The sequence below is a fragment of the Schistocerca americana genome, chromosome X (assembly GCF_021461395.2).
Source record: "Schistocerca americana isolate TAMUIC-IGC-003095 chromosome X, iqSchAmer2.1, whole genome shotgun sequence".
NCBI classification, from domain to species: Eukaryota; Metazoa; Arthropoda; class Insecta; order Orthoptera; family Acrididae; genus Schistocerca; species Schistocerca americana.
Window position 1 is genome coordinate 799,962,943 of NC_060130.1, and position 13,731 is coordinate 799,976,673.

The 13,731-nt window shown below is 38.2% G+C and overlaps 1 protein-coding gene across 2 annotated transcripts in view; it reads left to right on the forward strand.

Annotated features, from left to right (window-relative positions):
• LOC124556444 (steroidogenic acute regulatory protein-like) overlaps window positions 1-13,731 on the forward strand; it is a 167,737-nt gene that overhangs the window by 134,085 nt on the left and 19,921 nt on the right. For both annotated transcript variants that reach the window (XM_047130394.1, XM_047130393.1), the window contains one exon: window positions 385-489. In XM_047130394.1, coding sequence (XP_046986350.1) covers window positions 385-489 — 105 coding nt within the window. The remainder of the gene's footprint in view (window positions 1-384; window positions 490-13,731) is intronic.

Here is a 13,731-nt window from a genome sequence, read left to right on the forward strand (position 1 = left end):
GGTTAAAGGAAAGTGAACCGTATTGTGAAAGGGATAGATTGCTATTCACTGTAAATATAACACGTGGAATTGCGGGCAGGCATGACGAAAAGACTGTTACATAAGCATTTGGCCAAAGCCTTCCTCAGAAAACACATATTTCTTTAAAATTTCAGTATAAGAATCAGTGTTGGAAAGCTTTCGTAGGGTTTGGAGATTATTGGTTAACTTGTTATTTATTGTTGTTGTTAGCCTATGATAGAAATATGACCATCTACAATGCATCCTTGGAAGGCCAGTTCAGATCATAACCTCAAATACATGGAGACCTAAAAGCCATTCTCTCAGCAGAAAATAGGTGTTTATGGGTTCATTTGCTATGAATACTTGTGTTATTTTTTACAGGGTGTTGTTGACTTGCCACCAAAAGCTCTTCTTTACCTCCTTTTTGAGTCAGTAGAGCAGTTTCCTTCTTGGAATCCAACAGTTCTACAGTCTCACAGAGTGCAGGTAAGTTACATTATTTTTTGTGTACTGTGGAACATATGATTATTTTTTGTGTTATTTTCTGATTCATTGGTAAGTTTGTTGTAGATTTGTTTCCAATCAGAGTAAGATAAGATAAGATAAGAGTTTTCTTAAAATATACTATAATAAACAGAATTGCATAAAATGATTTATTTAGAAAGAAATTCGAGACAACAGGTGTAAATTAGTTCACCATGATCTCAGGGTAGTATCTTTCACTACTAATCGAAACCTTATGATTTTTGGGTTTTATCCTAGCATATGCTTATATTTGGAATAAAAAAATAATCAGCAATGGTAGTTGAAGACTTTCAGTGTAAGGAGTCACCCTCATTCTGCCAACTGCTTTGTCAAAAAGGGTACATAAGCAGATGGAGGTTCAGGGCATCCTTGTGATTGTGGTGGGGAAATGCCCCTAAAGGCAGAACAGTCAGCAATAATCAATTGCATGAGGATTCAGAAGGCAATGGAAACCACTGTGTTAAAGACACATAATATGAATCCATTCCTTCCCTTGAAAAGTTACTATTATTGTAAGTCTATCAACCATTCAAATGCCTGAAAGTGCTGAGAGTGGCATCCCATTCCTGTGAAATGTTAATTTTCTACGGTTGCTAAGATTAAATTTGTGCTGAAGATCTGTATATCTCGGTGCCCAATTTTTTCCTAAGCTGTTAAACAAAAGTGATCTATTTTTAGGATTTCATTATCATATGATAGTTTCTGCACTAGCCATTACTATGTAGGTGAAACTGAATCATATCTCGAGTTGTGGAGTTCTTTTTTTCTGTTACTCATATTTGCTAAATGATGACAGAGGATATGGGAATGAAGTTCCTCAACACCTCATTCCTGCATAAAATATTCTTGGTACATTTGCTGTGTAAAGTTAGAATAAAAATATGTATAGAAAATTAAAATGCGGTCTTATTTTTTATATATAACAAAGGAAATAAAATCTAAGGAGTTGTTGAATTCTTGAACTATCTGATGATTTGTAAGGAATTGTAGAGCATGCCATTTTTAAGAAGCCTCATATGAACACAACACAAAGTTCACTTTACACGTACAGCACAAAGAGCTCTGTAACAATAACTGAAAACATTGTTCATCAAAGATATAATTTTATTAATTTTCTAAGAAAGTAAGTAAGCGAAACATACAGTAATGTAAAAACAGATAGACTAAAATAATGTTATGTAGTGGTGGTGGTGGTAGTAGTAGTAGTAGTAAAACTTTAATAATAAAACTATTATATTAATGGAGTCAGATAATCTAATATTTATGAAATAATTAATTAATAACATTATTCACAAGGCAAACATTTGGAGATCTCCCCCCCCCCCCCCCCCCCCCCCCATTAAGTTGATAGTAGCAAATCACATATGGTGTCAGAAATTGCATTTTTGAAAATTTACATTAATTTTTGGTACTAATGCCTTCAAGTGATTGCATTTTGCCTCTAAGGTTGCACTGAAATCACACAGCATAATTCATCACTCTTGGCAGTTCACATTGGTGAGGCTATTGACAGCATGTGTAATGTTTACTTGGAGTGAAATGGAACCACCTGGTACATCTTTGATTCCCTACAGGCAGAAGCTAAAGATGTCTGTTGACAGATCATATGCATCCTTTAGTCTGTATTGACAAGACAATGCACCACTCCACCATTCCTGAGCTGTTTTCCAATGATTTTTGTTGCTTTGTGGGTTTCTGTTACGTGGTCATGGATGCCTGTGTGTGCTTCTGGCGTATTTATAACTCCAAGCCCTGAAAATTCACTATACTTATGAGGATGAAAAGTAAGTAGTACATTGCTAAGCTCTTTGTTGTTCAGTTTCTCATCATTGTAAACTGTTGTGAAGTCTTTTATCTTGTTGTCAAAATTGTATGATCAGAAAGTTTTTAGCATATTCATGTTGGATGAATGAAGATGGAATAGCAATTTTTTACATTTATTTTTTATGGTTGAACGAAAATCCTCATGGTATAACTCAGGCCGGATGTGAACCACCAGCAATACATTAATGTGTGTACTGCAATTGTAGGTAACTGCATGTTAGCTTCATGTCTTCTCCCAGCACACTATACAGGTACTGTCTGGCATGTCACTGGTTGAGTGTCTGAGAGTAAGAGAAAAGAGAAGCAAGTGGGCTATCAGTGACAGTTGCATTATTAAAGATATAGAGTGGGTGGTATGAGCAAGTGGACATGTAAGGGAGGACTAGTACTAAGGCTAGTACATTCCCCTGACCTCACTCCTTTGTGATGTTATCTGTGGTGCCACCTAAGTCAGTTGCTTTGTACAGCAGATACTTCATCAAAGTGTCATTTAAGCCTATAATACTGTGAGACACCAGACGTGTGTATTTGAAAGTGTACAATAGTGTATGGTCCTATGAATGTATGTGAGTGTGGAGGCAAGCTTCGAACATTTTGGGATTTGCTATCAGTTTCTGAATTGAGAATTTTGAGTGAAATAGGTCTTTCTCAAAAATATTAAGTACTTTTATATATGTGTGTATATTGCATTTTTCTTCTTTTACAATGAAGAAATCTAATCATGTTAATGAATGTTTTGCGTTATTTCAATGTCTTCTATTTTCTAACATCCACTGTGTTGTATTCATCACATGCCCAACATCTCAGTTAGTAGGAAGCGAGCTTTCAGTGACAGATATTTATGTGAAAGCAGGCTCTTCAGGCATATACTATTGGTGAAAAGCGTTCAGGTTTTCAGCGGGTTGGCAGTGTTAAAATACTGTGACATTTCAACGAGTGTCACACTCGTCATCTTCTGGCAAAGTGTTGAGGTGTGCGAATACTGTAATATTGTTACTAGTGGAGTGCCCCCTTCAACCTGGCTATAGATGGTGTGTACTGTCTGGCCATTTGGCATGGAGGGGGGTGAGGTTGCAGTGGCGTGAGTAGCAGGCGTGCTGTTCACGTCTCTGTGTCGCCATTCCAGCGGTGTCTTGCGAATTGGACTGTGTTAGTTATGCTCACCATCATGTTGCCGTTAATGATGGATTCCATTCCACACTTATTTGGTATGTTTCGTATCTGTTGAAACGATTCTTGTGAACCCAATTTTCTTTTGATTCCGTTGTGATGCTGGCCCAATAGCCATTTGCTTGGCAAAGCAGCTTGGTGTTCTGGAAGTCAATGGTGTGGTCTTCCTTGAGGCTATGCTCTGTTATCACTGTTTTTGCAGTCTGTTGCAGTCCCTGCTTGTAACAATTCAAATACAGGACTGTATTTTCCTGATGTACTGTTGGCCACATTCAACAGGCAATGCTGTATATTCCCAGTAAGTTCAGTTTTAGTGGGTCTTTCACAGAGCCAAGCCACTCTTTCACCTTTAAGGTGATTGGAAAATGGTTTTTATGTTGGATTTTTCGAGTAGCCTTGCAATTTTGGCTGATAGCTGTCCCACATACAAAAGGAGAATGAGTCTCTTTGTGTTCTTCATCTTTCCAGTGTCAAACATGTTATCTCTACTTGAATGTACTACTAATCTGAACTTCAGTGTACCCATTTTTTTGGAATACTTCCTTCAGGTGTTGTTCGCCTGGGAGACTTTCTTTATCAAATATGACATTTGTCATATTATCAAAGTGGTCAGCACTATCTGCCATTGTGCTGGACAGTGGCAGCTTGTGGCATGCAGGTACAGGTCTATGTGTGTCTTGTTCCTATATACTGAATGGTGTAGCATACTATGTTCCTTATTAGTATGTCCTGGAAAGGAAGACAACCGTCTTCCTGTATTTCCATAGTGAAACCAATATTATGATAGTCGCTGTTAAGATCATCCAGAAACTGATTCAGTTACTGGGTATTAGCGTGGACACCTCCCACACTGTAATGCATCAACACTTGAACTTTCAAAAAATGTGTGTGCAGTGGGTTCCCCCCCAACTGACTGCCAAACCGTGCAATACTTGAATGGCATACTTTGAGTCATCTGCAACATTATCATGAGGAGGAATACGGTGTTCTGTCACGTATTGTCACAGGTCACGAAACATGGTGTCACCATTTTGAACCGGAAAGCAAGTGTCAGAGCAAGCAGTGGAAACATGCTACTTCAACACCTCCAAAGAAATCGAAGGCTGTACACACCGGTTCTGGTAAGGTCGTGATGTCCTTCTTTTTTGACCACAAGGGCCAACTGCTTGTCTAGTTCCTGGAACAGGGGACCACCAACAGTGCCCAGTGTTTATCAAGCCACTTTAACAAACTTTAAGATGAGCAATCAAGTGGAAATGCCAAGGCATGTTGTCCAATGGCATTATCCTCCTGCATGATAATACACACCCACACACGGCCAATGCGGTGAAGATGACATTACTACAGTTTTGGTGGGAAATGCTGGAACATCCACCGTACAGCCCCGCCCTTTAACCGTGTGACTTTAATGTGTTTGGACCTCTAAAACAAGCTATTTGCGGACATTGATTCGCAACGGACGATGAAGTGTGTAACTGGGTCCAGGCCTGGATCCGACTGCAGCCTACTGGCTTCTTCATGGATGGAATTGACCGGCTAGTGTCACAGTGGGACAAATGTGCCTACAGTTTTGGCGACTATTTTTGAGTATGTGTACTGCGTATAACTACATTTTTGAGTTAATAAAATTGTTATCGTTACTTTACATTAGTGACAGTGTTTCATTTGAATGCCCCTTATATTTTCAAATATGAAGAATATTTCCTTTTTTCCCCACTTCTAGAGCAGCAAATGCGTATTCTATTTGTGGGTGATATATTAGGGTCCACAAATGAAGCACAGATGATGATGTCTGCTGTATCACATGGTTATGTTCTTCAGGATCTGCCAAAATGTCTCTGCTATATAAAACTGAAAATAATGTGCTAGATAGTAGCCACAGGTCTAGTCGATGTCAAGACTGTAGTGTATTACTGTGGTGGTTAAGTTTGCAGGAGGGAAGGGGTTTTACCTGCGTGAATTGGTGTCAAATGGCAGTGAAGTATGCAACAGCAGTGATTATATTGTGCTTGTGAGGGAGGAGGCGGGTGCTCAGGAAGTTGTTCATTGACTCCAGGCACTGGGATGTTGGACCAGCCCATTTCTGCACCTCAACTAGGGCATGTATGAAAAAGTGACAGAAGAGTTTAGGGACCCTGTTTTTAAATCTTCAAATATTTTCATTGTGATTGTACTGAAACTGCCACCAAGTGCAAGGAAGCATATTAATTATCATGATCTGTGCATGACTGCCAAATGAAGCTGCTGTTAAAAGTACAGTATATCTGATCAAATTTGACAGTGTAGTGCCAGAAAGCCCTGAGCCTATAGTTCAATCACAGACAATAATTTCTAGAAATGCACAAACATTGTGGAATTAGTAAGAAATCTGTACTCCATTTCCACATGAAAGCAAGTTATCATTACTAGCTGAAAATTACTGATAGGAATGTGTTGAAAATATACCTAGAATCCACAAGTGGATGGGGGTTGTGTGGGTGCCCCTACTCCCCTCTTGCAAATGGATATACTTTAAAGTCAGAGCTGCATAGAATTCTTAATTTTGTGTGTATGTTGACACTTGTGAATGCTGAAGGGGTAAATTATCTGGTAGAGCTGACAGAAGAGTGGGGGTCTATGTTTCAGCATTACTAAACAATGTAAAAGAGTAAGAGAGAAACTGCAGAGAACACTTGCAAAAAAAAAATGCCTCTGAGTACTATGGGACTTAACATCGGAGATCATCAGTCCCCTAGAACTTAGAACTACTTAAACCTAACTAATCTAAGGACATCACACACATCCATGCCCGAGGCAGGATTTGAACCTGCAACCATAGCAGTCGTGCGGTTCCAGACTGAAGCGTCTAGAACCACTTGGCCACTGTGGCTGGCAACACTTGCATTTATACTGCATGATGCCATAAGGGCCAACACTTTAGCCGTGGCACCTTGGTATATAACAACCAGGAAACTTGTAATAAAAGTTGTAACATCGCCTATGAAACTGGAATGCAGTGATGCAGTATACATAATCTCAAATTGCTACTTGTTTAACCATCTTGTGTGATTCAGATATTGTCCAGTTTACTTTGAGGAGAAGATGCAGTAGAAACTGTAAATTACATTATCAATACCATGCGTCAAAGCAAATAAAGGATTTAAGACTTCTCAGGCACCAGTCATTTTGCCACCATGTAAATCTTTTGCAAGCAAATATATACCTATAATGATTTGCTCAATGCAGAATGGTTAATTTGTAGCTAAACATTAAAGTTCAATTGCAGGGGAGTACCTGCAGAAAGTTCTTTGTCTTCCTTGAGCAAATATTATCTGAGGAAAGTATAAATTTTTCACAGTTATATCCCACTAAGAAGCAAGAATGGTAAACAGCTGTGTTTTCAACTACTGGTACATTAGCCTCTATATTGTAGGCAAATAAGTAGAAAAATTTAAAAATGACCAATAGGACAAGCTTTATAATGTCAGATTGAACATTTTAGGTTCTACGAGAGGGGGTGATGAAAATCTCATTTTCTTGATTTTGGGGAGAAGAATTTTCCTCCTTCAGCAGATACCTGCTTATTGTATTTCAACATGAATTATATGGGCAGTTCTGCAAGGATGTGAAAAACTGCATTTTTCTCTTTGTATTCAAAATATTTTTGTAGTTTGAGTAAAATTAACTGGTAAAGAGTTGTTTCTGTCAGATTAAGAAATGATCTGCTGATTTTCAGCAGAAGTAGTCTCAGCTTAGCACTCCTGTCAGTACCACAGATAATTTTGTAACAGCTCAACATATATCAAAGAATCCATGCATAGACTCAAAGGAAAGGTAGATGAAAAAGAAATCCGAATGTGACATTGTATTAGTGATGAAATCTCTTATAGGAAATGGCAAACAATGTAATTATGAACACATCAACTACACAAAACAAGAAAAACAGAAATTGTGTTGAGAGAGTGAATGGAAACAAAATTTTAGGGAAATGTAAAGACGTTTTGGCAGTGATAAAGAACAAAATCTTTTATTCAGTACTTCAGGTGTATATATTGTACACTGTATCTTTAAAGTTTAGCACAGAAAAACTGTAATGGATATTTGTTTTCTTTATCCATTCTACATCTAGATTGTGGAGGGTTAATGATTCATAAAATTGAGTTGAAACATGCACATTGTGTCATGTCGTACAGTATTTATTGAAAGTAAAATCAACCTTGCAGGATGGTAGCAAAGTGGAAATAGCAGCTCCCAGCTTTTCAGTTTAACTTGTGCAATCTGTCTAGATCAAAGAGACTTTTCACATATGATACATTCGCCCTGTAAAAAGTAATGAAAACTTTTCCATGATGATCATGCCATCAAGAACAGAGAGGAGTTAATTACACATCTCAGACATGTAACTGTAACCAGTGATAAGAATCTAGCAAGTCTCGACATAGTAAGCTTGTACACGAATATCCCCATTAAAGAGGTGATCCTATTATTGAATCCAATTTATGGATGTTCTCTCATCTAGATTCACAAAAAAATTGATGAATTCCTTCATTTGCTCAGAATTGTCCTGGATCGTAATTACTTTGTCTTTAAAGACACCATATGTGGACAAACTGACGGATTAGACATGGGGCCCCCATGGCCATTATAATTGCTAATATTTACACCAATCACACTGAACATCAGTTTTTTTCAACCCACACACAACACCTTCAAAGAGTAGTATGCTATAAAAGATGCATCGATGACATCATACTTTTATATAACAGGACTGATGCCCAGCTCCAAATTTTTTCAACACAACTTTAACAAAATGCACCCTAAGATTCAGTGTACGATAGAATATCACTTTGGCTTTACACTCCCATTTTTAGATCTGGAAATTTCGTTACAGGACAGTAATATTCACTTTAACATATTTAGAAAACAGACCACGTCTAGTTTTATTATTCATTGCTCTTCAGTTCACCCAAAGTAGCAAAAAATGGTAGCTCTTTGTGCTATCCTTTACTGTGTAGCCAGAGTTGCTCTCTCAAAAGAAAATTACCAGTGCGAGTTGGTTACCTTTAAATTCATAGCACATGCTAATGGCTACTAGCCAGATGTTGTTGATGCTCATCATCATCATCAAATGCAATCGAAAGGTGCTTCCAATGATCTGTATGGGATTACCCGGTCACCTACAAATAATGATAACTCTAAAAAAGATTTTGCAGGTTCTCATATGTAGGTGTTATATCTGACAGTATTGGCAAATGGCTTAGAAAAGAGGGGGTTATACCCACTTTCTACACTCTGCATAAGATCGGGTGCCTATTGAAGCACCATGAAACCAGAGAAGACAATTGCTACGCACAATTGGGCGTCTATCGCATCTGGTGTACTGAGTGCCATTCTGCATACATAGGCCAAACTGGCCGCGCCTTTAACATATGGTTCAGAGAGCATCAGGATCTTAGCAATTCCAAGTCTGATCTCACTAACCACCTGAAGGATCATAACCATTTCATTTCAAATATAATCACAAATTGCAGCCTTCTGCATATTCATTGTAAAGGCCCAGTTTTAAACCTTTTAGAAGAAATAGAAGTCACCCACAGCATTTGCCGTGATCTGTCTGGCACTTTGAATGAGCAAACTGTGCTTAAGCATGCAGTCCTGCTGAATAACTTTTCTTTTTTGATGCAGCATCCAGCCTCATCTCCTCCTCTTTCTGGTCTGTGATTACTGTACGCCATACATGTATACCTCTTAAATGGGTCAGTGATTTTTGCCATTTTTTGTGGCCTTCAATAGGCACAACAAATGTATGGCATATGCCTTTTTCCTATAGTGTGGTCCACAAGGTTGACCCAGTTCATTATACATAGCTGTAAAATTGTCCTCTCTCAATAGAAGTTTGCATGTTTTTCATTTTATCCTATGACTATGGCGCATCATAGTATTGTAGCATTATCTGTGCCCTTCCTAATTAAAAATTTACCTGTCTTTCATGATATAAAATCCGTCTCAGGTCTTATCTCATGTAAGCCTCAGTTAGTTGTCGACTGCCAGTTAGCATGTTTTAAATTGATCCCATTTATAATGTGTCCTTTTAGTGCTATTGCTGCCAGCTATTAATTGACGTATTGCTATCTGACAGTATAGACTGTAAGGTTCTGCCACTTTCCCTGTTGATTAGTAACAAGTGCTTGTAAATAGGAGTGGCACATGTTTATTTTATTTTAAGTGATGGCTGTGGTGTGTTGTTCCACGTTGCCACTTATGTATAACCACTAAATTTAAAACTTGTTTGCCACTCATGTAAAAAGAAAGTTTCACTGCGCTTTACGATTTATATAATAATTTTATATTGCAGCTTCTACTCAGTTTTATCACAGTTCTGTACCGACCTGTTCAGTACGCTCCTTTACTATGCGTAATGCACTTTTAACTTATTTCATGTATTTCTTATGTAATTTTTGTTTTTTCTTAATTTGAAATGTAAACAATTAATTCAAATTGTGAACGGCTGGGATAGTGCCCCACGTTCTTCTCTCCATCAATAGATGGCATCACTTTTCCCACTCTAGTTTACCAATTTGCCTCCTCGTTCACATCTGCTACTCCCTGTTCTGTGCTCATAGGTAGCACACCGTGCCCAGTACACATTCACTGTGGTGCTCAGGGGCCACAGCACAGCGTAAGTGTCCTGGTACTATTTGTATATTTCCCTACCCAGACAGTCACCTGTAGTACTGTCTGGTGTCACTTTCGCATTGACGTAGGTTCCACAGCTCCTAGCCCGACCAGCAGTTTCAAAATGTCTTTAAAAGTTTTTTAAACTTTTTAGAAAATATACTGTTTTGTATGTGTGTTGTGGTGTGTGAAAATTATCTGCCTTCTCTTGTTATTTCCAGTACGACACCTGAAGATGTGCTTATAACAGACTGAAACCGGTTGTGGTGTGTGAAAATTATCTGCCTTCTCTTGTTATTTCCAGTACAACACCTGAAGATGGGCTTATAGCAGCCTGAAATCGGTCATATGATAATAAAAGAAATTTACAACTGAAGTGGTTTTTTCAACCTCTGGGCTAATTTGAACTGTCTTGCACTTCCTCTGTTACCACCGATTAATCATTTGACTGCTGAAGGTGCACCGTCTGCTTGGCGCACTGAGGTGCTGCGGCTATGGCGTAATTCAGCTACCTGCACTAAGCGCCTGTTCCTTGAGCTGCCGCTGGCGCTGGAGTGGCCCACACTACCGCACCCTCCCTGTGCTGAATATTATTTCTGGAGTGACTACAACTCCAGGCGAAGCACTCATGGCTGATACAGAATGAATGCTCTCACTTCATAGTTCCTTTGTAGATGAGTTACTGCAGGATCTAAGTGAATCGTTAAAACTATTTTCCGTCACTAAGAATTATATCATGCATTTAATTATTTTTTGCACGATTTGTGTAGCTGATGCCGAAAGCGACGTGATTCATTAGATTTACCTCAATAGTTTACTGTTCTTTCTTGCGTACCCATTTATAACATCTGCATTTCTCTATGGGTCCCTCACTGTACAAACTCAAGAACTAATAAAATAAGCCATAGATTACAGATAACTGTACATTGTTTTGGTTGTTCAAAACGCCGTATTACATCGTTTATAGGAGAAAACAACATACAGGTCATCATTCATATCACAGTACAATATTGGAATTTACTGTGAGCAGCAGTGTGAACAATTAGACTTCACTTCGTTAAGTTTGTTTTGTGAAGTGTTTGGAAATTTCACATGGCCTATATTTGTTACTGAGAATAAAACAAACTGAGTGTTTAGTCATCCCCTGTCAGATTATTTACCTGTAATAGGTACACTGTGTAAAGTGTTCCATCCAGGCACAGGTGCATCCGTCCTTTTCAGATGGTAATCAGTGGTGGTGTAATTTGGAATTTCCAGAAATGACTGTCTGCCACAGACATTTTATTCTAGTGCTGTACTTTTAATTGTTGCACATAAGTACTGAACAGATTTTCCAACATTTGAAAGCTGTGAAATCTCTGTCTTTTTGTTAGCACATTAAAGAGTCATGAACTGTAAATTTAAGAGTTCCTTTCACACTTTGTGAATATAATTTCCATCCTTCTTGATTCAGGATTTGGACTGGCACTGGCGAAGCTAAAAATATATTTTTATGTTGTTTTTTGCTTTTTTATATATTTTTGTTTTCAATGTTTTTTTACTGATAGCGTTGTTGTATTCGTTCTGTGCTGCAGTTAATAATTTGATTTTGTGTGATAATTTTCAAAAAGTGATGTGACACACAATGCTACCTTGCAAGTTTTATTTTAGTACCTGCTTTCTTGAAACACTTTCTGTTTCCAGCAAACAACACATCTACGCATTAGCGTACTTTTCTTGGAATGCTTATTTGTTATAATGTTTGGAAAAATGCCATCCCACAAACCTTAGAAGATTATCATCAGAACACCTTCTCCTGCCAGCTTTTCTGCACTCTAGTGCATCATGTTTCCGTAAGTTCCCTGACCAGCGATAGATGAAACTCTGCTATTGACATTTTATGACCTGTTAGTTTCCTGTGTAGGACAGGAGTGTTTAAAACACACACATCTAGAATGTAAAAAAAAGAACTTACACCAATTCATCATTTTCCATATACATCTGACAGTGCTGAGCAGCATATCAGAATGGTCAACTTCTCCCATACTCAAGTTATACAATGATTTGTGGTTTCTTAATTTTCTCTCCAGTATTCCTGTCAGTCTTTCCTGTGTGAACCATTTCTGTAATGTTACATGTGGTCAACATCCACTCGTCCACTCTTCCCTTTTGTCATGCAACTTTATAGCGAACATTGTATTAGTGCACATAAATTGAAAATATCCCTGTTTTAGTTTCTTCTGAAGTTTTTGCATGTTGTGTCTGTTCTTACGGACGGTACCACATTCGTTCATCCCAAGACTGTGGAGCCCTGAAAATAAGTCTGGGCTTGAGTACCAATTATCAAGGTAGAAGGTACGTCCATGTTCTAAATAGGGCTTTATTAGTGTAGCCACTGTGTCACTGCTTTTCCCCAAATTGTGGAACTCAGTTTCTATTGATGTCCCTGTATAAACAATGAAATCTAAGACATAGCCAGTCTTACAATCGCATAACACGAATGTTTTTATTCCAAATCTACTCCATTTCGATGGAATGAACTGTCTGAAATATAAGCATCCTTTGAGTAATAACAAACTTTCATCAATGCAGAGTTTATGATGTGGATTAAATGCACAAAGGAAAGATGTACGAACTTTATTAACAATGTTCCTAATTTTGAATAATCTCTCTCCCCCCAGTATTGGCAGAGTTGTCATAAGTAACAAAAATGGTCTCTGGACATCAATTCACTAAAAATTGGAGTATTTAGAACAACATCTCTGGTCTGGCATTTGCTAATTTTCAGTTTTTTCCTGCGAGGCATCAGAAGACAAACAACTATGAAACATTTCTTCGTATCCAGTATCTTTCGACTTTGATATTCAAAATGCACTGGTTCTAGAATATTCTCCTTGGTGAATAAATAAAACCAATTGGTTTCATCAGCTATATGTTTCATCAGTTCTTCTGTAAAGAATAACGTGAAAACTGACAGAATACTTGGCTCATTCCATATTTGACACATGTCCCAATTGTGTATTATCAAATGCCTGATTAACTGGCTAAAAATAATTTTTGTTCCAGTCAAATTTATCACTAAGACATGATTTCTTCTTAGGCATTTCACTGTGACTTTCTGAGTCTTCAGATTCAGAACAACTAACATCTTTTGTTGAGACACGAGACTGCATTGACACCCCTACTGTCGTGGAAGGTTTATGACTACAGCTTTCCGATTCTGTGGAAGAGATATCACTTTCATCAAAATCAAGTAGTTCATCCTCGCTATCTCTCCTCGTAAGAATCTCCATGATTTCTTCCTCAGTGCATCCACTATGTCTTGCTATTTTCTTTGTAAAATACAGAACGCAAAAAACACTTAAATAAATTTCGATGAACAGTGAACTGAAATGTGAAGCCTAGGCTCATAGCAGACAGAGAATCTGATGACAAGGTAGCAGCCAGAACTGCGAAAGGCTACTGAGGCGTGGGGTGGGAAGTCTGTTGTGCGAGTTATCTCATCATCAGCACTCAGGTAGTGGCGCGTCTATACTTCTCAGCAGCACTCGGGGGAAAACTGGCGGTCGCGACTGT